The 27407-nt window shown below is 37.4% G+C and overlaps 1 protein-coding gene across 1 annotated transcript; it reads right to left on the minus strand.

The window, feature by feature from the left end:
* Positions 1 to 483: 483 nt before the first annotated feature.
* Positions 484 to 20446, minus strand: LOC107863566 (ATP-dependent DNA helicase SRS2-like protein At4g25120; the record flags this gene model as incomplete). Its single annotated transcript, XM_047408444.1, is given in 12 exon segments — positions 484 to 904; positions 1909 to 1971; positions 11811 to 11870; positions 11979 to 12041; positions 17024 to 17074; positions 17312 to 17405; positions 17973 to 18154; positions 19537 to 19593; positions 19671 to 19757; positions 19869 to 19940; positions 20158 to 20196; positions 20325 to 20446. Coding segments are annotated over 12 exon segments (980 nt in total), but the record flags the coding sequence as incomplete, so codon positions are not given.
* Positions 20447 to 27407: the final 6961 nt, after the last annotated feature.

The raw sequence follows: 27407 nt of genomic DNA on the forward strand, positions 1-27407 counted from the left end.
TAGTAATACAATGACCACATGTATTAACTTGTTAAATGACATTATTATCCCCTCAACATTTTTCCACTTCCTTTTCCTGCCATTATCCCATTCCCCGGTTCCTTCCCATCATTTTAACAAAACTGCCATCTCTCTTGTTCTATGTACTTTGCCATGGCCATATCATATTCCCCCATTCTTTTCTTTTCTTCTCTACGACATAGTCTGCAGCAGGTAAAAAAAAGAAAGAGTTCGTCCATTTCCAGATTAGAAGAAAAAAATTTAAACCAGAAAAAAATGGCAGCATCTCCTTCGGGTACTTTTGGTGCTACTTGTTAATGTTGGTTATATTTCCTTCTATCCCTTGAAAAGAGTGTACAAGAAAGGGTATTTTGGTAAACAAACATTTTTTTTATAAAAATTATGTAAATATATTTTATCTTTAATACATCAAACCAAACATAGTATAAAAAATAATATCTACATAACTAATACCAGCATTACTAGTACAAGCATTACTAATACACCTTATTCAACATTATTTTTATCCACTCTACCAAACGATCCCTAAGAGTGTCTACACCATGTATAAATTATAAATATTGTAATACCAAAACCTGTAAGAGAGAACAGACATCATCTAATGAACAAAACCGTTCCCCCTAACCAGGCTATGAAAAACTTCGAGATCACAACGCTGTAATACCCATATGCATGGCCTTGTTTTCCCTATCAACCTGCCGAGACACTGATGATGGTGCTACTGCTATCGATGCTGACACTGCCAGAATCTCTCAGGAATGAAGGAATTTTCGCATCCAGTCTCAATCTCTTGCTACAAGGATTTATATTCCTCAATCAACCGTGATGCATGGAGACGGGATGTAGGAACCGTAGTGCATCCTAGACTCTGAAGATAAGCAATCTGCCACAAGGGAACAAAGCAACTGAATGAGACAATTTGAGCCCCAAGACCATGCCCTTACAGGAAAAATTACTGTGTGCGTGTGTACTGATTATTGTTAAAATTTTTTACCCTTATAAAATCTGTAGCAGCAAATAACAAGTTAAAGGAACACCACTAGGCGCTAAGGAAAACCCAGACCCCTCAAGCATTATTTATTAGAATGAATCTTGGGCCTAACTCAATCTCAAAAGTTAGGTCATGAGGGGAGAATTGCCCAAGTACATATAAGGATACCAATTACCCATCACTTTTCCGATGTGGGATACTTAACACACCCTTGCACGCTCAGCGTGGACAATATAATATGGAGGTCCAACATCAATGAACAAAGATTTGGGATGGGCCTGACTCTGATATCATGTAAAGAATGAATCTTAGGCCTAACTCAACCTCAAAAGCTAACTCATGAGGGGAGAATTGCCCAAGTCCATATAAGGAGACCAATTACCCATTCCTTTTCCGATGTGAGATACTTAACAGTATGAATGACCAAGACATAAGAAGATAAAAAATTAGCAGTGGCATGCGGCAACTAAGTATTCTATATAGTAGCTAGCAACATATTCAAACAGTTCCCACTTTATTTAAAGCGTACTTCCATATGTCTTGGACTGTCCACGTCCGCTCACTAAGTTTGAAGAGCACACACAAAGTTGGTTACAGGTTTCAGATTGAGCATATCAGTTTGTATTTTTGAAAATGTGTTAAGTTGGTTAAACATACAAGGGTGTGAGCTAGTGGTTCAATAAAGTTGGGTTGAGCACCACGAGGTCTCAAGTTCAATTCTGTTGTTCTCAACAGAGACAAACACTAGGTGATGTCTCTGTTCTTGGTGGACATATTTGTTGCTGGTGGGAGGTGGGAGGTGGTACTGTTATCCAAAAAAAAACATTTTTTGTATAAAAGGTAAGAGCAAAGAGTACAGAACAAAAAGAAGATGAGGGAAAACAAATTCCACATACCTGTTTGGGAGTTGGTGCCGATGTACCCATTGCACTTTCAATCCGTAGTTTTTGGAAGTACTCCTACAAGGGAAAACATGTGATTAACAAGTAAAGAATAATAATCTTGAGGAAACAGTACGAAACGCACATAAGCTTTCTCCGTCTTCTTATGTTTTTATGTGTACCGCGAATAGGGAAAGGCTCAAAAATAGGAAAAGGGAAAGGGGTGGATTGCCGATAACATCATCCATCCACCTTGTGCTGATGAAATCTGAAAGCCCCATGATTTTTAATAATTAATCTGGACTAGTTACAGGCTTAATGACGAAACTTAAGTAACCCCAAGGTGTGCGTGAACCATATGAAGAAGGTAGTGAACTAATTGGTACAAGTTGTAATGTTTTTGAAATAGAAAGAGTGACCAAATGTTGAAGGGAAAATGGGAAAGGAACAAGGCAAGTCCCAGGCTGCCTCATGCCAGTCCTCACGTCAGAAGGAGGCTGGGCAGGAGCAGGATTTCTCGCTGAATGACTTGCGCGGCAAGAGTGCTAGCGAGGGATGCCTCAGGAAAATGACTCAGGCAGAATAGTTCTGGTAGCAAGCACATGATGTCTCTTGCAACACGATCTCCCTTTCCAAATGCCTGGGGTATAATAAGCTGGAGTACGGGAAGCGAGAGTAATTCTAAGATATTTACTTTGGACTTATCTCTCAAAGAGGGATACGAATAAAGGGAAATATTACCATTTTCAGGTGCGTATCAAGGATGTTTTAAACTTTTAATGATAATTTCACTGCATAATCACAATTATAAACACTATTATACCTTGGAAATTACTAGAATCTCCTCAAATGTTCAAACTTGTCAAGAACACCCTATGTTACTCGGACTTGACCGTTTTGCCGCCGAACCCGTCTTGACACGAGACTGAGGCGGGTGCGGGTGCTTCCGCCGTCTCCGATTCGGTCAAACGATTTCGAAGACGTTGACCAAATTAACGAAGAAATTTGAGGGGAAAAATCGAATAATTCAAAAAATTCCGACCAGCGACCACCGGAACAGAGATGGCGTTGTCGATGTCTCACCGCCGTCGCCGTCGGTCCACCTCAGTCGTCGTCGTCATACATCCGTCGTTGTCAATGTGCCATCGTCGTCGGCGTTTTATTTGTTTGTGTTGTTATATATATATATATATATAGATAGATAGATATATTTATTAATATTTGTTTAATAAAAACAAGACAGTAGCATGTAGGTTTATTGGACTGACAGCAGACTTTTGTATTTTATATTCTTTATGATATAAAAGAATATATATATATTAATATTAATTAAACGTAAGTTTCCCTAACATTGAAAAAGGGAAGAAGTACTCTTAATTATAGTTAGCTTTTTACTTTTAGAATACCTTTATAACTCTATATTTATAATATTTGATTTTTTTTTAGCCGAATCCCCGCACCCGTATCCATACTCGAATTCGCACCCCCACAACAACAACAACAACAACAACAAAAAACCCAGTATATTCCCACATAGTGGGGTCTGGGGAGGGTAGAATGTACGCAATCCACACCACTACCTCTAGGGAGATAGAGAGGCTATTTTCGATAGAACCCTGGCTCAAGACAAAAGACATTAAACAGAAACATCAAAATCGTAGAACATGATACAAATAAAATAGGTACGACACTCGCAATTAGAGAAAAGAAAAAAGAAATACATACGTAAATCAATAACTAAAGCCATAAATAAATAGATAAATACATAAATTTGCCAACAAACGACAGCAAGTCCACCTACTTACTGACAACTACTACTCCACACCCTTAGCCCTCTACTCTAATGCTTTTCCTCCATAACTTTCTATCCAGGGTCATGTCCTCAGTCAGCTGTAACTGCTCCATGTCACGTTTAATCACTTCTCTCCAGTGTTTTTTCGGTCTACCCCTACCATGCTTGAAACCTTCCAAGGCCAACCTCTCACACCTACGAACTGAGGCATCCGTGCCCCTCCTCATCACATGATCAAACCATCTCAACCTCACTTCCCGAATTTCATCCTCCACCGACACCACTCCCACCTTCTCTCGAATAATTTCATTCCTAACCCTATCAGCCCTAGTGAATCCACACATCCAGCGTAACATTCTCATTTCCGCCACCTTCAACTTTTGGATATGAGAACTCTTAACTGGTCAACACTCTGCTCCATACAACATAGCAGGCCGGACTGCAACTCTATAGAATTTGCCTTTCAGTTTGAGGGGCACCTTCTTATCACATAAAATTCCCGAAGCAAGCCTCCATTTCATCCAACCTGCCCCCATGCGGTGAGATACATCCTCATCTATCTCTCCATTCCCCTGAATCGTAGACCCGAGATACTTAAAACTATCTCTCCTGCAAACCACCTGAGAATCCAACTTTACTACCACTTCCTCCACTTGCCTCGAGTCACTGAACTTGCACTCCAAGTACTCTGTCTTGGTCCTACTCAACCGAAAACCTTTAGACTCCAGGGTCTCTCTCCAAATCTCTAGCTTATCATTAACATCTTGTCGCGATTCATCAATCAGAACTATATCATCCGCGAAAAGCACACACTAAGGCACCTCGCCTTGTATATTCCGCGTCAACACATCCATCACCAAAGCGAATAAAAATGGACTAAGAGTTGATCCCTGGTACAACCCTGTCAAGACTGGGAAATGCTCAGAATCTCCTCCCACTGTCCTTACCCGAGTCTTTGTTCCCTCATATATGTCCTTAATTGCTATGATATACGCCACCAGAACACCCCCCCCTCCCCCCGCCTCCAAGCAACTCCAAAGAACCTCCCTAGGGACCTTGTCATACGCCTTTTCCAGGTCTATAAACACCATGTGAAGATCCCTCTTCCTCTCTCTATACTGCTCCACCAGTCTCCGCACAAGGTGAATTGCCTCAGTCGTTGAGCGACCAGGCATAAAACCAAATTGGTTCTCCGAAATAAACACAATCTTCCTCAACATCCGCTCCACCACCCTCTCCCAAATCTTCATCATGTGACTCAACAACTTAATACCCCGGTAGTTGTTGCAACTCTGAACGTCACCCTTATTCTTATATAGAGGAATCATCGTGCTCCATCTTCACGCCTCGGGCATCTTTGTTGACTTGAAAATATTGTTAAACAAGTTGGTCAGCCACCGCAACCCTGACCCGCCATAGAACTTCCAAAAATCCACCGGAATCTCGTCGGACCCCGTCACCCTACCCCTTTGCATCTTGCGAATAGCCTCACTGACCTCCTCTACCCTAAAACGCCGACAAAAGCCAAAATCGCTACTCCCCGAAGTGCTCCAACTCTCCTAACACAACACCTCTGTCCCCCTCATCATTCAAGAGCCTATGGAAATAAGACTGCCATCTATCCTTAATGAGGACGTCGTCCACCAAAACTCTGCCATCCTCCCCCTTAATGCACTTCACCTGATCCAGATCCCGACCCTTCCGCTCCCTAACCTTGGCAAGCCTAAACAACCTTTTCTTCCCTCTTTTCTCCTCTAACCCCTTATACAAACTTTCAAAAGCTGTTGTCTTAGCCTCCATAAGAAATAACTTAGCCTCCTTTTTAGCTACCTTGTACTCCTCCCTGCTCACCCGCTTCTCTTCTTCATCCTTACTCTCCACCAACTTAGTGTAAGTCGCCTTCTTCGTCTCCACCTTTTTCTTAACCTCTTCATTCCACCACCAATCTCCCCGATACCGGCCAGACCAGCCCCTCGAAACCCCCAACACCTCTTTAGCCAACTCCCTAATGCAACCAGCGGCCTTCTCCCGCATACTGTCCACGTCTCCTCTGCACTCTCACACCCCCAACCCCTCCAACTTTGCCCCTATCTCCAAAGCACTATCCGGCGTCAGACTGCCCCACCTAACACTAGGTCTACCCTTCCTATCCCGATGCATCTTACCCTTCTTGATAACTAAGTCTATCTCTAGGAGTCTATGCTGAGTCCCAAGAGTCTCGCTCGGAATTACCTTACAATCCTTACACAAAGCTCTATCCCCCTTCCTAAGCAACAAAAAGTCAATCTGAGTCTTGGCTATCCTACTACAGAAAGTAACTAAGTGCTCTTCCTTCTTTGGAAAGCTAGAGTTCACTACCACCAACCCAAAGGCCCTCACAAAATCCAAAAGCACAGCTCCCTCATCATTCCTAACCCCGAACCCAAAGCCCCCATGCACGTCCTCGTACCCTAACGAAAAAGACCCAATGTGCCCGTTGAAATCCCCTCCAATGAAAAGCTTCTCCGAGCTAGGTACACCTCTAACCACCTCGTCCAAAACTTCCCAAAATCTCTTCTTCTCCTCCTCGTCCCAACCCACCTGTGGTGCACACGCACTACAGAAGTTCAAAGTAGACCCCCCCAAGACCAACTTGATAGTCATAACCCTATCACTAACCCTTTTAACCTCCACTACCTGTTCTCTAAGCTCCTCGTCCACTAAGATACCTACGTCATTCCTACGCCTATCGCTACCAGAATACCACAACTTGTACCCATCTACATCCCTCGCCTTGGAACCTACCCAGTTGGTCTCTTGGACACACGCAATATTAATCTTTCTCTTCCTAAGAATCTTAACCAGTTCTATCGACTTACCCTGCAGGTCCCAATGTTCCATGACCCTACCCTCAATCTATCAACTCTCTAATCCCTTCCCTTAACACCTCACACACCGCAAGTCGGGCCTAACCCACCCCCAGCCCCCGACCCCCACCCCTGCCCTCCAAAACCCTAGGAAATGATCCTAATCCACCATTAGCCAACCAAGCCACTACTCAAACACGATACTACCAAGGCTAAAAACAGCAGTAACAATAAAGGCACACGCAAAGCTCAAGCTGCAACAAAAATTCAAACACAACAGGTGGTAGAGAAATACAGAAAGTATGCACAGAAGGAAATCAGAAACAAGAAACAGGAAAATACGCAAGAGACAGACCAGAAACAGGCAGTAAATAATAAAAAAACAAGAAGTAAACAAGCACAGGACAGGAAAACAAGCAACAAAAGGAATCACAAACGAGGAACAGGATCAGAATAGTATAACGAGACCAAAAGTGAATAGAGAAACCAAAAAAAGTGAGTCGCGACTGGAAAATCTAACAAGAAATAGAAATTAAAATTGCCAAGATACTGGACTGTAAAGAGCAGCTAACAGTAAAGAGTAAGGTAAAGTTCGGATGTCACCGGAAAGAGTCCGTCTGCACGTCACCGGAAATGTCGTCGGCGCTTCTTTCTTGGTGTTACCGGAGGCTGGTCAGTGTCTTACCAACTGTTTTTACCTATTATAAACCAGCTCTGACAGATGCTTCCCTCTTCCACTGTCACCGAAGCCGAGTCGGTGGAAGTCCAAAGTCCACCAGCAATAACAATACCAAGAAGCAGACCAATCTGGGGAGAGAGAGGAGTCAATCTGGGGAGAGGGAGAGGTCAAGGGAGAGAAACCTTACCTGTTGGCGGCGCTAACTTCACCGTCGCCGGCGACGGCTGGTCTGTCAAGACCGTTAAAAAAGGAGCGTTAAGTAAAAGATAATGCAAATACACCCCCGAATCTTAAAATTTATATTTTAAAGAATCCGACTCTCGGATCCGCACCCGTCTCGGATACCCGCACCCGAGTCCGAGCAACTTAGAGAACACCTACAAGTTGGATTTTCAAGATTTAGGGTGTGTTGGTATAGAGGAAAATTGCTTTCCAATTTTTCTGTGTTTAGTTGACCAAAATGTTTTGAAAAGTATTTCGTTTTTATAAAGTAAATGTATTTTCATTCATAAGAAAAAAAAAAAAAGGAAAATGGCTTCCTAACAGAAGTAGGGAAAACAAAGATCATAAGTGACATTCCAAGTTCATTGTCTCCTCTCCCACCTAACCAAAGCCCCCAACACCAGCCCCTTGACCATTCCATCCCCGCCACCCCAAATCCCCACACCCATAGTGTTTTGCTAAATTACATATAAATACTCTTGGGATAGTATGTTTTTTGTTACTTACCAAACACTAGAAAATAAATAAAAAATTCACTTGTTTTTCAAGAAAATATTTTTCATAAATGCTTCATCCCAAACACAACCTTAGACAAGTTGATGTAATCCCATCACTTCAACTTTAGGTAATTTCTTCCTATCTTCCAAACCTTGGTGAAAAGAGTTACCCACCGACCTGTCTTAGAGGCAGGAAATAGGTGTCTCATGGCACGAATGCTGGTCCAAACACCACGTTTATACAAGAGAAAAAAGAATGATGATAGATGGTATTTATAGTGTAGGTTGTTGGATGGAAATTGATAATATTAAATGAACCCTATTAATGGTCATTAAAGGTAATTGGTATAGAATTAAAGGAAATGATGAAATATAACTAATGTTGGAAATTAGTAATTATAATGACCTTGATGACTCAATAAAAGTATAAGAAATGGACGGATGAACTACGTTCACCTAAATGGGTCGAGTTTGATGGTTTGGATGGCTTAGTCCAATAGTTGTCGTTTGTTGAGCTAAGATAAAACAAAAGGGAAGCGCAATGATCTAGTTAAGTTCAACAATGTAGATCATGAGTTGACGAATGCCTCAGAACATAAATTAGATTGAGGGAACTTTTGAGGTAAGTTGAGATGTACCCTTACCTTAGGCTTTCCTCAAAATTTATGCTTTCTAAATTTTTAAAATGTTTCAAATGTTAATGCTGGAGACTGGCGGAGCAGTATAAGGAGAAGACGAGGGATTGTATATGTTGTTTATAAACCTAGAGAAGGTTTACGATAAAGTCCCAAGAAAGATCCCATGGCGATACTTGTAGGCTAGAGGTGTACATATGGCTTACACTAGAGAAACTGAGGACATGTATAATGGAGTCAAGACTAAGGTGGGGATAGTGGGGGAGACTTAAAGCACTTCCCAGTTGCATCAGGGATTAGCTCTTAGGATGTTTCTTTCTGCAATGTTATGAACAACATAGATAAGTTGCCATGGTGTATGATGTTATTCACAGATGACATTATATAGATGAACGAGATTTGTAGTGGAGTAAATGCTGTGCTGGAGGTTTGGAGACAAAGGTTGGAATCCAAAGGGTCCAAGTTGAGAAGGACCAAAATTGAATACTTGGAGTGTAAGTTTCGTGATGTTAGACTTGAGGTTGGCATGGAAGTGCAACTTGATTCTCAAATCATTTGCAAGAGAGAGTGTTTAAAGTATTTGGGATCTTTAACTCAAGGTAGTGAGGAGATCGATGATGATGTCGCGCATCGTATTAGTCCAGGATTGGTGAAATAGAAACTCGCCTCAAGAGTCTTCTGTGATAGAAAGGTACCGCCAAAACTTAAAGATAAGTTCAACAAAATAATGCTTAGACCGACTATGTTGTATGGGTAGAGTGTTGGCTAGTCAACCACTCTCATGTGCAGAAGATGAAATCACTATGTTGAGGTGGATATGTAGGCAAATGGGAAGAGATAAGATTAGGAATAAAGATATTCAGAACAAGGTGGGAATAGCCTCTGTGGTGGACAAGATGAGTGAAGCAAGGTTGGAGTGGTTTGGACAGGTGAAGATGTGAAGTGTAGATGCCTTAATAAGAGGTGTGAGAGGTTGGCAATGGCAGGTGTCAGGAGAGTTACAGACAGGCCGAAGCAGTATTGAGGGAAGGTGAATAAACAGGACATGGTGCATCTTGAACTTACCGTGGACATGACCTTAGATAGAAGGGTTTGGGGGAGCAGATTAGGATAGAAGGTTAGTTGGTAGTTGAGCATTCTCTCTTTTGTAAGAGGTACGCTTGGGGGTCAAACTTGTACCTACTTTCTTATCGATAATAATAACAATATTCTCTATTTTCTTGTTCTTCAATTTTGATTATACCTATATTAGTTTGTGCTTCAGTTATCACCTTATTTTGTTGTTGTTACTATTCTTTCTTCTATATGTATGTTTTTCATTTCACATTATTCCATTGTTGTTACGGCTTTCAATTCTATATTCCCTTTTTCAAACTTTGACTACTTTGAAATGCTTTTTTAAGCCAAGGATTTATTGGAAACATCTTCTCTGGGTATGTTTAGTGGTATGATGGAAAATATTTTTCATGGAAAATGTTTTCCGAGAAATATTTTCATAGAAAATAAGTTGATGTTTTACTTATTTTCTTATGTTTGGTTGCTGAATGGAAAATATTTTCCAAAAAAAATTTTATGGAGTTTGGTTGGTGAATACCTAAATTTTAACTTTACATGAGCGTGTGACCCTCTAATTAAAAATATAATATATTTTCTAAAATATAATATTTAACCACACATTTTTAATCATTTGGTCAGTTTGTATGAAATGTGACATTAACAATTAAACATTCATCTGACCAAATTTAGAAAACAATGTAATTTTTTATTATGTATTAATAAAATAAATTTATAATTACGTATTTTTATTTTTTTATTTATTAAAAAGTAACTTCTTAATATGATTGATGGTATTTGATTTGACAAAACGAAGCAATAACTTTAAAAAAAAAAAAATTGTTAAGAAACGTAATAAAAAGTTATAATTTATAAATTGTAATAAAAAGTTTTAATTTATAAAAGTTAAAAAAGTTATAAAGTTTTAATTTTTATTTTATTTTTAAAAACCTCAATGTATTATCACATCACTTCTTTATGTCAAATCATGTAAAAGAAATAATTTATTACGTTTTACAAAAAAAATTGTAAAACATAATAAATTATTACGTTTTATAAAAAAGTTTTGTAAAACGTAATAAATTATTACTACGTTTTACTAAAACTTTTTAACTGTACATATCCGCTATCAAACCGTTAAAAAAAAAGTATAAAACATAATAAATTATTACGTTTAGCCTATTTTGTTAACTTATTAAATAGATGACCTATTTTGATCACTTTATTCATATTTTGATTCCAAGTTCCCATAAGTCACATCTCAATATTTTCTAGAAAATGACTTCCCTTCTCCCACGAGGGAAGTCTCAATATTTTCTAGAAAATGACTTCCCTTCTCCCACGAGGGAAGTTATTTTCTTTCAAATGGGAAAATGAGTTCCTTTGGAAAATATTTTCTCAAAGTTATATTACAACCAAACAAGGGAAAATAGGAAAGAAAACATTTTTCATCATACCAAACACACCCTCTATCGCTACGAGGTAGGGGTAAGGTCTGCGTATAATTTACCCTCCACAGACTCCACTTGTGGGATTACACTGGGTATGTTGTTCAAATGTTAATGCGTTCGTAATAACAAGCAAGCATACATTATCTGTTTTTCTTGAAATCTTGCTTCAAATGCTAGTCTAACAAGATGCAAGTGTTTCCATATTTTTTCAAGTATTGTATTGAATGTTTCAATTCAGAATGATTTCGTGAACGAAACAAATTTCCATATAAGCTATATATGTTAGAAACACTTGTAGTTGGGAAATCAAGAACATTGTGAGATTAAGTTTCAAGGCCAAAAGTTCCAAACGATGTTATAAATGTTTTTGGGAAAATTTCCTTGCATAACTGAGAGGGTATTTGGACACATGGGATGAATTTTTAGAAGCTACACATGCCAGTGTAGGAACGTAGTCAAATGTCCATCAAGGAATGGTGGCTAACATGTAATTGCTAGCAAACTCGAAACCATACGGCATTATATCCAGACAACTTAGATAATCAGGAGAGATCAAACGATATGACGTACACAAGATTGTTTTGTGGTAATGTCAGTGCCTATAGGTGCTCATGATTGAAGTAATAATATATGTTAAAGAAAAAGAAATGGCAAGGCCACATACGTGTCCAATTTTTCGAAGTATGTTTAAACCTTAATACATTTGCATGAGAATTAAAGGAGATTGAGTTTACGTTGATACCTGTTTCTCTCTCATTAAGTAAGCACGCTTCTCAGCAGGAATTTTCTCCCAGTTCAACACCTAATCGGACAAGAAATATTTGATGAAGATGCAAACTTACATTGCGGTCCTTTAAAATAAATCTATACTTGATGTACTAAGAAACTGCAGATAGAGATGCTAACTTACAGATTCAGCATACTGTAAAGCTTCCTTGCAAGTTAATAAGGACTTTAAGGCACGTAAAACATCCTGGAAAATCAACAATAAAACATGTGAGTGCATTGAACATGTGGAAAGAAATTTCAGAAAGATTGAGGTAAAACTTGGTCATAAATATTCTATAACTAGTAATGCCGCCGCATTCAGGTCACAAAACATTAGGCCTACTTCAATTCCTGTATCCTCACCAGACCATCCCTAGTCTATGTAATCAAAGCATAGCTACCATCTACCTCTACTTAAAAAATGAATGAACATAAGCTGGATAAATGATAAGCACAGCTACGAGTATCTATGACTTTGACCACATTTTCCCCATCAAGAACATTGAATATCGATCCCACAACCTCTTCCCTTGTCAAAATCTTCAAGTTCTCAAATTTCAAATTGAATAATGGAAATTTTTTGTAATTAGAAAGAAGCATGAAAAAGTAGGTCCTTCGTCCAAGCGTCTCCTTAAGCTGTGAAACTTGTTGGAAAAGTGGGATAGCAAGATGAGCTACTTTTAGTGAAAGTCATGGGTTTTAACTTGAAACTAATGCTCCATTGAGCATAATCTTCCGACTCTCCTATGGCACAAGTCAGTTTAAGGTTCTTCCTATTCTGCAGCAACAGTGGGGCTATTGCAGAGCTGTGGATTTATCTAGGATGGTCGTTTTAGGCGCGGAATGTGACGATAGAACCTTTAAGGTGGCAAATACTAAGTTTCACAGACAAAGCTGTTTTGTTGTATGGTGGTAAATATTCTTTTTCATATTATTATTGATTTTCTGACAGTAGAGTAGAGATTCGACAGAGAAGAAATGGAGAGTCTGGTATCAAGGAAAAGAAAGCATCATGCTTCTGGAAACCAGAGGTAACCAGTTTTATTATCCTTCCGAAAGGCAATAGACATGCCCCCATGCCCAGAGACGAGAGGTTGTGTTAAGATTAGTGCCTCAAAAGCTGGAGATTAGTTGTACCAGCTGCCGGAATTCAAAATACAGCTTTAAAGTAGGATTTAAATTTAACAAATAAGGTCACAATCTTGCAGAATTGGATTTATTGCATTTGCTGATCTTTAGGCCATAATTGTTAGAGATAGTGATAGCTTATTTTACTCCTTTTATTGAGCTTTTTCAGTTATGATTTTATGTATGAATGTGGCAGTGATCAATGAAACTTTACAATGCTTTCTGCTCTTTCTTTTCTTTGCTAAATATCTGTTTTTCTCTACAACAGATTGGTATCAAGAGCATTGCCATCTTGTGGGGCCTATGAGAAGAGAGTGAATACAAAAACACAAGTTCTTTCTATATAATCACCCTTTAAACTGTTATCTTATAAACTAAACTGTTATCTTGAATAGTTTATAGGAACTGAAGTCTGAAACAAGCTTTCGAACTCCAACCATTTTAATTAGAATGATTGTTCATCTTGAAGCACTGGATCTCTAGGAAGCAATAGAAAGCAATAGAAGAGGATTATGAAGTAACTCCTCTTGAAGCTAATCCAACAGTGAATTAGATGAAACATCACAAGGAGAGAAAGACAAGAAAAGCCAAAGTCAAAGTGTGCCAGTATCCCCTTCAATTCTTACCAGAATTATGCAAATGAAGTCCGTTGTAGAAATTTGGGGGTATCTCGAAACAGAAAACCAAGGAAATGAAAGAGTGCAGAATATGCAAGTGATGAATCTGATTCGGGAATTTGAAATGAAGAGAATGAAAGAATCAAAAACTATAAAGATTATGCAGATTAGCTACTTGACTTAGCCAACAAGGTGAGATTGTTTGGTAAGGATTTTACAGATGAAAGAACTGTTCAAAAAATTCTTGTCATACTTCCTGAGAAATATAAAGCCACAATTTCTTCTTTAGAGAATTCTAAGGATCTGTCAAGCATTACCTTGGCAGAACTTGTTAAAGCTTTGCAGGCATTGGAGCAAAGGAGAATAATGTGGAAAGAAGGTTCTGTTGAAGGTGCTTTTCAAGCTAAATCACAAAATGATTCATACGAGGGAAAGAAAAAGAACCAGAAGCAAAGGCAAGGCAATAATTACAACAATCAGGGGGGAAGTAATCCACCCTGCCCTCATTGCATAAAGACAAATCACTTTTAACAGAAATGTTGGTGGAGACTAGATGTCAAGTACAACAAATGTGGTCAACTAGGCCATGTGGAGAGGGTATGCAAGTCACAAACACAACAAGAAGATGCCAAGGCTGCTGTAAATCAATATGAAGAAGAGCAATTGTTTGTAGCAACTTGTTTTGCTAGCAAAAGCACTTCTGAAAATTGGTTGATTGATAGCGGATGCACAAATTATATGACCAGTGACCAAGAGCTCTTTAAAGAGCTAGATAGATCTGTTATTTCCAAAGTCAAAATTGGGAATGGAGAATATCTTGATGCAAAAGGCAAAGGAACAATTGCAATTCAAAGCCCTACATGTTTGAAACTTATAACAGGTGTTTTCCTTGTTACTAATCTTGATCAAAAATGTTGGGCAACGACTTAAAAATGGTTTCAAAGTGTTGTTTGAAGAAAAAACATGTGTCATCAAGGATTCTGATAATAAGGAGATGTTCAAGGTCAAGATGAGAAGGAGTTTTTCCTTGAATCTATTGGACGAGGAGCAAGCAACAGTTGTCAGGTTGGAAAATGATTCCGAGTTATGGCACAAAAGACTCGGACATTATCATCATGATGCCATACTCTTCCTGAAAGAAAATCAACTAGCAGAAGGTCTCCCGAGCCTTGAGAAAAATCCGTCTGCTAGTGAAGCTTGTCGGTATGGGAAGCAAACAAGGCTTCCTTTTCAGAATTCATCATGGAGGCCAAAGAATAAGCTGCAACTTTTCACACGGATGTAGGAGAACCTCAGAAAACACCATCTTTAAAGGGTAGTAAGTACTATATTGCCTTTATCGATGATTGTTCCAGATAGTATTGGATTTACTTTTTGAATTTTAAATCTGAGGTCGCGGATGTATTCTAGAAATTTAAAGCTTTTGTGGAAAATCAGAGTGGTTGCAGAATTCAGGTGATAAGAACAGATAATGGAACCGAATATACTTCAGAAAAGTTCAACAGCTTTTGTAATGAAGCAGGAATTGAGCATCAGCTAACGGCACCCTATACTCCTCAACAAAATGAAGTAGTAGAAAGGAAAAATAGGACGCTAATGGAGATGACAAGGCATTTGCTCCATGAGAAAGGGCTACCAAAGAAATTTTGGGCTGAAGCTGCGAATACTGCAGTATTTCTGCTAAACAGATTACCAACTAAGGCTCTACAAAAGAAGATACCGTTTGAGGCTTAGTTTGGTTACAAACCTTTGCTAACAAATCTGAAAATAATTGGTTGTCTTTGTTTTTCTTATGCACCTCAGGTTACTGTTTTAGTTTTGGTTCTAGAATATTCTTTGGTGTCAAAAAAAACCAAGATGTTGTAGCCTAAGTTACTCGGACTCTTCACTTTCGGTGCCGCACCCGTGTCGACACGACATGGGTGTGGGTGTGGCATCCGTACCCGATGTGGTCAACCGATTTTGGGTACTTTGACCAAAATCGACTTGGAAAGTCCAAACAAATTTAAGAAATTGTATAATCAAAATAAAAGCTAAGGTGAAATTGAAGAAAATGGAATACCTTGTATATAGAAATTTCTATGTAATTGCTTTTCTTTTTATTTCCTTTCAGGATTTTCTTCTTGAAAAATATTTTCTCCTCAAGTTTTCCACATAATATCTCAAAATTTATATTTTATAACTCTATTTTTAGATATTTAAATTAATTTTCGTCGAATCCCCGCACCTAGATCCATATCCCCGAATCTTTAAATTGAGACAGTGAAGGATCCGACCTCTAGATCTGTACCCGTACCGGACACCCGCACCCGAGTCCGAGCAACATAGGTTGTGGCTCAATCTACAGGTGAAGCAGATAAAATTGCAGCTACTTTAGCTGTGAATCAAGCCCTTTGGATTCGAAAGTTGCTGGCAGATTTGTATATGGAACAAAAGAAGAGTACTGAAATCCTTGTGGATAATGAAGCTGCAATTTCAATTGCAAATAATCCCGTTTCTCATGGAAAGACAAAACATTTCAAGATCAGGCTTTATTTCTTGAAGGAGGTGCAAAAGAATGGAGACATAAACATGGTGCACTACAGAACTGATTTTCAGAATTTTAACTAAGTCTCTATCTAGAGCGAGATTCGAGTTTCTCAAAGAAAGACTTGGTGTTACTGCTCTTGAGTCAAGGAGGAGTATTAGGATTAGTGCCTCAAAAGCTGGAGATTAATTGTACAAGCTACTGTAATTCAAAATATATTACAAAATATAGCTTTAAAGTAGGATTTAAATTTATCAAATAAGGCTGCAATCTTGCAGAATCGAATTTATTACATGTGCTGATCTTTAGGCCATAATTGTTAGGGATAATGATAGCTTATATTATTCCTTTTATTGAGCTTTTTCAGTTATGATTTTATGTATAAATGTAGCAGTGATCAATGAAACTTTACAATGCTCTCTGCTCTTTCTTTTCTTTGTTAAAGATCTGTTTTTCTCTCCAACAGGCTGGTACCAAAGGAAACCGAAAGCATCATGCTTCTGGAGACTTGAGGTAACCAGCTTTCATTATCCTTCCTCCAATAGGCAATAGACACACCCCCAACCCCAGAGATGAGAGACTAGCAGATGGCACAGGATGAAGGCACCGCGCGGGGTGGATACTGAGGCGCAAGGCAGGGAAGATTTTGGTGGAAAAGAGGTGCAATTCGTGGGATTCCTAAAATGAGAAATAGACCACGAGGTTTAGTTAGATAGTTTTAATTTGGCATTTAGGTCATTTTGGTGATGGCACCAACTATCAGCTTTGACCTTCAAGCAAGGGCATGTGCTGCCCAAAAATGAAAGAAAAATATCAGGGAGTGATTTACTAGAATTTTTGGAGTCATGTTATTATATTTCTGAACTAATGCAGTCAAAATCAGATAATGAAATGGAAAAATAACAGGGTTAAGACCTTGTGAGTGCTCTTCTTGACTCTAAGGCGCTCATCAATGACAAAACCTACCTGAAGATGCCGAAAAACAGATACGTTAAGATCCAACCTTGCGTACAGTAATGAAATAAACTGTAATGTGACATGATTCTTCCATTGGCCAACATCCATAAGTAGGTTTCTGCCTATGTTGACTAAAGATACATTGGAATATTAGATACATAAAGTTAAATCTTAATATTGCTCCTCTTGACTAAGAAATATACCCAATCATAACAAAAATAAAACAAATGATGAACAAACTTTGACCTTCTTAAGCAACCTCTGTGGTTCCTGAAATGCAGGTTTTTTGGCCCATTGATGGAACAAATGAGACACAACTGCTCGGTCTTCCGCATTAAATCTGGGTAGATCAATTCAGAAATTCAGTCAAAGTTAGGCTCCAAATAATGGAACAGGAGTATTCCTATGTCTCTTTGTCCAATCATAAGTGTCCCAAGCCACCTCTTGTCTCTAACTCTTATTGGTTGTTATGAGCTGCACCATTAAGGTGGTTTTTAGGGAAAAAAAGTTGAGCCTACTGTCAAGCTCATATAACAAGTGTTAAGCTCGCAAAAGATCGACTTGACTTGTTTACTGTTCACAAGCTAAGTAACTTGGATTTTATATATCAATTTTTACTTGAAAAGAAATTCCCATTTGTTATGTATTTAGCATGTAGTGCTAGTCTTGTTTCTATTCAAAATTTTCTTTATCAGCTCATTCAGACATTTGATACTAGCAAACTCTAAATCAACCAACTACATGAACCAGCTCGAGTTCAACCTAGTAGAAACTTGACAGAGTGAAGTTACCTCGTTAAAGGGTAAATTCAATTCAACTCGCTTACAGCTCCAAGTATGACAATCAATTTGGGACAGGGGAACTAATATATTTTGCTACCCATCAAAGATGATTAAATGAAGAAAACCTTTTTAGGAAGATTTTGGAATTGCATAGCTCCATTGTGTCAATTGACTCTTTGGACAGTCCGTCAACTGGATCACTGAGAGGATCATCTTGTGTTATTCTATGATCAGCAGAGTCCACCTTTTCAGCTGAACCACTCTGGGGAGTTTCCTCCTGGAGTTTTTGGTGATTGGTCAGCTCTTCCTAGAAGAAAAAGACTGTTAGCAAGAAGGTATTTGTTTGATCTACCAGAAAAACATGAAATGCAAATTACACATACAATGAAGGCAATCTACTTTACTCATAAGAAAATTGGCAAAAGTGCAAGGTAGTGGATTGAAAACCCATTCCAGATGAATATGAGTTTAGTTAGTGTGTAGAGATATCAAATATTAAGCAAGTCACACAAACATCTCTAGACAGGTAATAGAAATGGTAAGATGCTGTCTGCAGAAAGTCAAGGGGCATCTGGGCCACCAAAAAAGTATAAGTAGATTGGATAAGTTGCTGTAGACTAAGGTGGCATTCGTTTTGGAGTGTTTCCAATAACCATCTCCAAAGTCATTTTGAGCTCGTTGGACAAAATGTTTGTTGAGTAGTGTTTGTAAAATGGAGACGCCAACATTCTTTGAAGATCTCGAAAATGTGTTTTCAACTCTTTTGAAAAACTAAAAAGCTCTAAAACAAGATTTGAGAGTTAAAGATTTCAAATTAATGAGTTTGAAATTATTTGAGGTACTTTGATATTTCGCAAAAACAACTCCAACGACCACTTTTTGCAAAATTTCAAAAGCAAACTCAGTTTTTAGAAACTTCAAACAAACATCGCATAAAAGGTTCATGGGCACTGAGGCACTAAGTTGCAGGGACTCTTTATTTTTGAGCCACACCCATGACAAATTCTCCAAAAATACACTCCTTTTGGAGAATTCAACGCGCACCCATTGACCTTTTTGAAGAGTCCTAGCAACATTGCTGAGGCAACGTATTTTAATTATTAATCTAATGTGGATGCTTATTAATCAAAAATAAAATCTCAGTCTCAGACTATTGTGATAGAAAACAAAATTTTGTCGAAAAGAATAGGATCCACATACTAAATTATCTAAACAAAAAAAGGAGAGCCTGGTGCACTAAAGCTCCCGCGCATGGGTCCGGGGAAGGGCCGGACTACGAGAGTCTATTATACGCAGCAATTCAATTTAAGAAGTATTTTACTTCAATATTTTAGGATAACAGCCATAAAATGATTATATTAACTTTGCATATTAGAAGTGTATGCAGATCAATTAGGAGTTGATTTGCTAATCTCACTTTGTTGGATGTTTCATAGGCTTAGATAAGAATTGAGATGAAGCTTTTAAAAAAGATATTTGAAGTTAAAAAAAGTGTTTGCCATTCCGTTTGTGTCTGGCTATTCTCATAAACAAAATCTTTACTAAACTAAAGGAAATGGAATAGACAACAGCCGTTGGCAAGATAAGGCACCAAGCAAGTCAAAAAGCACAATGGATTGAGAAAAGTTGCAGTGCTTGGCCGGAAACAACATTTATAACAGGCATATTTACAAATGAAACACATCTTACCTGGGTCTCTTGAAGATGACGAGGAATTTCTCTCAGAAAACGTGAAGGTTGAAGAACCTGAAAGCAAGTGTGTCTAGACTTTTGAGAAAGAAATAATAAAGCAAGTATTAACCAGAGCAAGCTGTTCATCACACCTGCCAATTTGAATCCATAATTACATACAAAATAAAAAGCTTTTTTCGTGCGCGCGTCATTGCCACATATAGTAAACGTCTCTCCTCCTAAAGTTGCATGGAACCAAAAAAATAAAGTTACGTTAGAAGTGGATAAAAGAGATCAATACTATAGAAGGGACAATTACTCTAATGGTTCAAATTTCAATAACATAATACCTCAATTGAGTTACTCCTTTCATTTGTGATGCCATTAAATTCATGTAACAAGGGAATCTCTGATTCATTTGCCTGACCAATCGATGTGAGCATTAGCTCCAGATTATACCTTTCCCGTTGCAAATAATAATGGTGTTATAGAAAAAAAAAAAAAAAAAGATCTCTGATGACTAAAAGGGGTGGGAAGAGGAGTTCACTATTCATCTCCTTGCTCGTCCAATTAATGTGATGTAACATTTGATACACAGAGAATAAGAGCAATATTGAAAGCATGGATCTCATATCATACCTTCAATATGAAAACCGTATCCCATTCTAAGCCTTTTGACTACACAAAAAATCAAATGGAAGTAATGAAAAGGGGAACAAATCCAATTAATTTTCACAAAATATGGACACTGGAATGAAGTACCAGGAAGCAAAGTGAAAGAACATGCTGCTAGAGAATTCAGAAACCTGATGAATTGTCGTAACTGTAACAGAGTCTTTGTTATCATGTCTCCTTGTACGAAAATTTTCACTCTCCCGTTCAGACATATGATCTATAAAAGCTTTTAGTATGTTGGAACAACCTTGTCCTTCTGTTTTGCATTCACTTTCTCCTTCTATCTTAAGAGTTTTTAGGAAATCAGACACATCATCCAATAGATATTGAAGAACCTGCACCATTAAACAAACAGCTTCTGATGTATCTGCTCATTTCACTTGCTGCAACGATTTTTATATAGGGGAAATGATGAAAAAAGAAGATAGGAATAAGTTCACACAGAAGAAGTAAATAAAAAGAAAAATAATGGAACAAGACCACAAAGGAGCATATTTCACTTACAGGTCTAACATCATGATCTTCGTTAAGCAACTTCCCTCCATCATTATCAAGAACTGCCCGCTGTTCAAGAAGATATTTCTACAGAATGAAAGTCACATGTGAAAAGATTAAGGTGGTTACAGTATAAAAGCTGAAATCTAAAGACACTTTAATTAGCATGAAATAGACATATTTAATGAGAAGAAACGTCCATTAGCTTAAAATATATAAAATTAAGGGAAAAGGGTCAAATTTACCCCTTTACTTTCGAAAATTGGTAAAATGTACCCTTTTTCATACAATTGGATTAGATTTGCCCTTGCTGTTAAGAAAGTTTTTGTTTGTACCCTTCGTCTAACTTTCATCTAACGGAAAAGCATAAATACCCCTTTAAAAAAAAAAAAAAAAATCCATATCAAAATACCATCAAATGTCGTTCCTCCATGGTTCCTCCAAACAAAGAAGAGGAAAAGTTTATATGGTTCTTCAAGAAAAAGTGAAAAGTTTGTATATTGAGAATCAATTATGGAGGGATTTGGCACAAACAAACAACGCAACAGCAAATTCTTTAGGCAACAACTTAGAACAAATATTGGTTTGCATAGGCGACAAATGCATTTTCGCCGGCGACAACTTCGTCGAAGCAACGTAGAGGAAGACATCGAATTCTGCTACAGCAGCAGCAACCACACCTTTTAATCTAGAACAGATGTTTAACTGAGTGTTGTTCATTAATCATCCCCAGCAAGCAATGGTCTGTTGTTTATGACTCATGTAATTCATATTGGTTGGTACTACCCGAAAAGAAAATTACGTCAACCACAATTTCATCTTCATCACTCGATGATTTCACTATCATTATTGGTTTAGAGATATTTTCGACATATCAAGAATTTACTTCATTGTCATCCATTAAAGAATTTAGACGCTCAAATTTTACCATAAACAAACTTTATTTCAAGAGGATGATATATCAAAAGAACTGTTTATACCAAGAAACGGATGATGCTAGGCTACAAGTACAGGCCAAATCGACTGGTATGTGCTTCATCTCCTCTATAAAGGTAATTTGTCACCCAACAGGAGGGAGGATCCTGCTTAGGCTGTGTAGTAACGCTCGCCTCACAATGACTCTTGGTTCGCGGAAATTTGTTTTCCGGGTTAGATAAGAGTGGAGAGGGATATTAATGTACAATTTTTCATTACAATTGGAACTAAGACTGGTAAATCTGTTTTTGAAGAATAATCCGCGGAAAGCATACTACTGAGGCAATTTGCGAGCTGGTTAACCTCTGTATTGGAGCACTTCGAGTTATAGTTTTCTTCAGGAAGACAATAGTTGGAAGTTGATGATATGGATTTTCTTTTTTAAAAAAAGGGGGTATTTATGCTTTTCCATTAGATGAAGGTTAGACGAAGGGTACAAACGAAAACTTTCTTAACAGCAAAGGCAAATCTAAACCACTTGTATGAAAAAGGGTATATTTGACCAATTTTCGAAAGTAGAGGGGTAAATTTGACCCTTTTCCCTAAAATTAATAGACAGGTGGTGCAGGTAATGGTAATGAACAAATAACTAAGATTTGATTTGACAAAGACATTAGAAATTCTCAACGGGATTTCCATGAGTAATAGTAGGAAATTTGATCATATACTCCCTCTGTTCTATTTATGTAGGATAGTTTGATAAAGGAATACAGAGAGAGTTATTTATGTAGCATAGTTTCAGTTAGAATATGAGTAGAAATAGGAATAGTATACAAAATCCTACTTGGAAAAAGACTGTAATGTAGTGTCTATAAATAGGGTGTCAATGTAATTAGGTAGGCACATTCAATAATATTTTTTCTCCATTATTTCTCACATGGTTTCGAGCATTCGTGAGAAAAATATCATTCTGGTGTCACTGCATCATTTCCGGTGACAGAAGTCGTTGTCCAAATAAATATGTTTTTCATAGGTGCATTTCAAAACAAACCAACACCACCATCATATTCAGAACTTCTTGGCGAGCAAACCCCAGTTAGAATCGCCGAGAATAGGCGTCACACGCGCCCTTATGCGCCGCCGGAAGATATTCTTCGGCGAGCGCATCAGTCACGTGCAGAGTCTTCCGGCGACTTTTTCGACTTTCTTTTTTTTCAGTAGCCTCGCCTCTTCATTCCAAGGCTGCTCATATGATTATTTTCTAATTCCGAGCAACTTTTGGACATCAGATCCTATATCCGGCCACTTTTCTTTTTCCCGGCTAAATTCCGGCAATATTACTTTTTCCTAATTAAATTTGAATCTTAATGAGGAGATCAGAAACTCAGATGTCAAAATTTATGAAGAATCAACGAGGGGAAGGTCAATTTGGAAGATCTCGATCTAGGTGTAGTCATGGTAAAAGGCTTGGACATACTCGTGGCGTATGCTATTCTCGACCAAATATAGTTATTGTAATAAGCTTGGACATACTCGTGGAATATGTTATTCTTTGCATGGACGACCACCTAAAAATGCTCATATTGTTCAGTGCAAAACCACAGGTGATCAATGGGTGTATTTATAAGGAATATAATGAGTATCTTCAGTATCGAGCAAGAGCATATATCTCTAACAAAAGCCTCAACTGCACAATCTCCTACCTTTGGATCATGGGTTGTGGACTCAAGTGCTTCTGATCATATTTTTGGTGACAAATCACTTCTGTCTGATATTGTTTATTCACAATCTCTTCCTGCTATTACTTTAGCTAATGGAATTCAAACAGAGCCAAAAGGAGTTGGACAAGCCAAGCCCTTATCTTTTGTCACTCTAGACACTGTTCTTTATGTCCTTGGTTGCTATGTTGCTAGGACTCGGCAGTTATGCCATCGAACCCGTCCTGATGCGACACTGGTGTGGACGCCGGTGCGGAATTCGTCTCAAATTCGGTCAAACGAATCCGGAGACGTTGACCAACATCAAGAAGAAAGTTGGCTTCATTATCGAAATGGAGAAACTGGCGAAGGAAGAAAATTGGCAACTGTGATTGTTGTCGTTGGCGAAAGGGTTGTCGCCGGTGGAAGGGTTGTCGTTGCCAGAATTTTGATGGGAAAGAAAGAGAAAATGGTAGAATGCTCAGATATGTGATTGTTTTCGTTGGCGAAAGGGTTGTCGCCGGCGGGGCTATTGTCGCCAGAATTTCAATAGGGAAGAAAGAGAAAATGGTAAAATGCTCAGATCTGTGATTGTCGGCAGTGGTCCTAATTTTTAATAATTATATTTTTTAAGAAAATAAATTATATTAAAAAGGTAAACCTAATTTATTTAGATCTAGTGAGTGTTTGACTTTTCAAATACTACTACTAATTGAAAAGAATTTATCTTTTTTCCATTTAAAAAAATTACTACTCCTAATTTAAATAGTAACTAAAAGAAATAACCTTAAAAGTGGAAAAAAGTGAAGAATATTTTTTAGGAATAAAATTTCATTGACACATAGGAAAAAGCAAATTGAAATGACTGTTTAAATATGGGACTATATTTATAATATTTAATTTTTTTAACTGAATCCCCACACCCGTATCCATAATCAGATTCGCACCCCTGAGTCTTAAAATTTAAATTTTGACGAATCCGACTCTCGGATCCGCACCCGTCTCGAATACTTGCACCCGATCCATGCAACTTAGTTAATACTTAAACCTACCAGTAATGACACGTTCGACTACTGACTGTTCACGGATTCAAACTATGGAAAGAAGAAGCAGTCTCTTGACGAAATGCAGGGTAAAGTTGCGTACAATAGACCCTTGTGGCCCGACCCTTCCACGGACCTTGCGAATAAGCGAGAGATTAGTGCATCGAGCTGGCCTTTTTAGCTTAGCAATAAGAATCTCATATTGCAACTCTACCATTGTGCCAATGGTGGTCCTCACACAACAAAAGCACACATTAGAGCTAAACAATTGACTAGTCATTACCAATAAAAATCTAGTCTTACAATAAAAACTTCAGATAAACTCAAGAAACTATACACATTATAATTTGAAACCTATAACTAATAAAAGATACACAATCGACTACTCAATCATAGCAATAAAAATTTAATTTTCACCAAGAAACAAAATAAAGCTAATAATTTCACACCCATTAATAACAAAATGAAGATAGACTATGCAATATTTAACCAAAGTTGATATATATTAAAGTGAAGTGATGCCCGACTAAGGGTGGCAACGGAACCGGAAAATTCTGTTCCGGTCCGCCAAGTCCGATTCCGCTAGGTTTCCGATTCCGATAAGCAACGGTTCCGGTTTGGTCCGGTATACCGGTACCCAATGGTCCGGATAACGTTACCGGTGCGGAACGTCGAAAAAATACGGTATTTCCGGTTGATCGGATTCCGGTCCGGTTGACGAGTTGATTTCTGTTTTTTTTAAAAAAAAAGTGGGATTTGGGCAACGGCCCTTTTGGCCGTTGTTTTCTAGCCATTGCCCCCCCCCCCCCAATTACCCCACCCCCTCTCAATTACCCCACACCACCCCTTAAATTTTCATTATAAATATCCTTCTTTTCAATTTTTTTCACACAAATATTATCAATTCTCACAATCTCTCTTAATATCACATTCTCTCTGGATATTTATAATTGTTATATTAGTTGGAGTTGAAAATTCAATTATTATATTAGTTGGAGTTGAAGATTCAATTATTATATTAGTTGGAGTTGAAGATTTTTTAAAGATATTATAACCTTCAATTATCATCTTTTAATTCCGACATTTGGTATACATCTGCTTTTACGCAGACGTTCGGTATAATCGTTCCAACTTTAAGCTCTTTTTATTTTCGTTAATATATATATTTTTATTTTTTTAGTATCTAAATTTGTTTACTTACATTAATTTTGTAATTTATAATATTTGTATTGCTTATGTTAATATTTTAATTTAAATTATGGATTTCGAAAAAAATAGTAGTGTTAAAAAAACAAGCTTTGGTAAGGTTTTTCGTAGAAATAAAAAAAGTAAGGCTAGTACTAGTTCATTACCGCCTACATTTAATGAAACTTCTTTATCACAATCTAATGATTTCGATGTTGGTATCGGTATGTAATTAGATAATGAGACCCTAAGTAGGCGTTATATAATTTTGAGGAAGACTTACCGAAGGAAGATATAGAAGAACAAGAGTTAGGTAATACCCCTACCCCTACTAGTCCGGTCACGGAATGACCGAAACACGGTGAAGAACTTCCCCCTTTACCGGAATTTACTAGGGCCAAAGGTACCGAACGTACTAAAAGGTTTTTAGTTTGGAAATTTATGGAGCATGATAGGGCAAAAGGTATTGCTACTTGCAATAAATGCAAGAATATTTTTAAACATTTGATCGGGGAAAAAATGGCGGGACAGGGGTGCTAACTACGCATTTGATGAAATGTAATAAAGAATTTATTCGTCTAAAAAATCAGGCTAAGGCAAAAAAAGATGGTACAACATTTGTACATGAATCTGTAAGAGGTAATATGGTTCAAACGCGTTTAGACATGTTTAACCCGGCTGAAGCAAGTTCATCATTGACATATAGTGAAGATGTAGATAGAGAGAACTAGCGAAAATGGTTGCTGTTATGGGTTTGTCTTTTAGTTTTCCTTCGTATCCCGATTTTATTCATTATATTCAACGAGTATATAATCCATCTTTTAAAGGTTTTTCACGAAATACAATTAAAAATGATATTTTTAAATTTCAAGCTAAAAATTGCCATTTTCTTCGTTGCTTATTTGATAAATTTGATGGTAGAATATCTGTTACTTCTGATATGGGTACTAGTGTTGTAGGTAATGGTTATTTTACTCTCACGGCTCATTGGATTGATCACATTTGAACATGCAAAAAGAATTATTGCTTATAAATATGTTGACGAGTCTAAAACCGGTATGTATATAGCTAGTACAATAGCGGAGAGCATGAAATATTTTAGATTTTTTGGTAAACCTATGGCATGCACATTAGATAATGCTTCTAATAATTTGAAAGCTATTGACGAGTTAAAAACTAGATTATGTTTAATGTATGAAGATCATTTTCATGTTAGATGTTCTGCACATATTTAAATTTGATAGTACATGATGGTATTCATTTGTTTGGAAATGGTTGTCTTAAAGTGTGAATTGCTTGTAGTTATATGTTTAAAAATAAAAGAAAGAGTGTACTAGATGATTTTAAACGTAAATGTAAACAATACGACCTTCCATATAGAAAAATTCCAAAATAAATTCCTACTAGATGGAATTCTTTATTTCAAATGTTTGAAGTTGTTGTTATATATCGTAAACCTGTACAATTAGTTTATAATTCTTATAATGAGGATGTTAATTTAATGCTAGATGAAGATGATTGGACTGAAGTACAAGAACTTTGTAAATTTTTGAAAACTTTTTATCAAGCTATGAACACAGCATCTGCTCAATATACTCCAACTATTTCTTCTGTTTTAGCTATTACTGCTATTTCTAAAGTACTTGCTGAATATAAAAAAATATGTCCTAACAAAGAGCCAATTAAAGCTATGATTGAAAAATTTTTAAAATATTATTTTCCTATTCCACAAATTCTTTTAACAACTAATTTATTAAACCCATTTTCTAAAGAACATGGTACAGTGATGTTGGTTAGAAAATTATACAACAATTTAGAAATTGGACGTCATGAAAAGCCATCAGTTGAAACTTGTTGTGCTAGCATAGTATCTACAGCT

The sequence above is a fragment of the Capsicum annuum genome, chromosome 3, assembly GCF_002878395.1.
Source record: "Capsicum annuum cultivar UCD-10X-F1 chromosome 3, UCD10Xv1.1, whole genome shotgun sequence".
Classification (NCBI taxonomy): domain Eukaryota; kingdom Viridiplantae; phylum Streptophyta; class Magnoliopsida; order Solanales; family Solanaceae; genus Capsicum; species Capsicum annuum.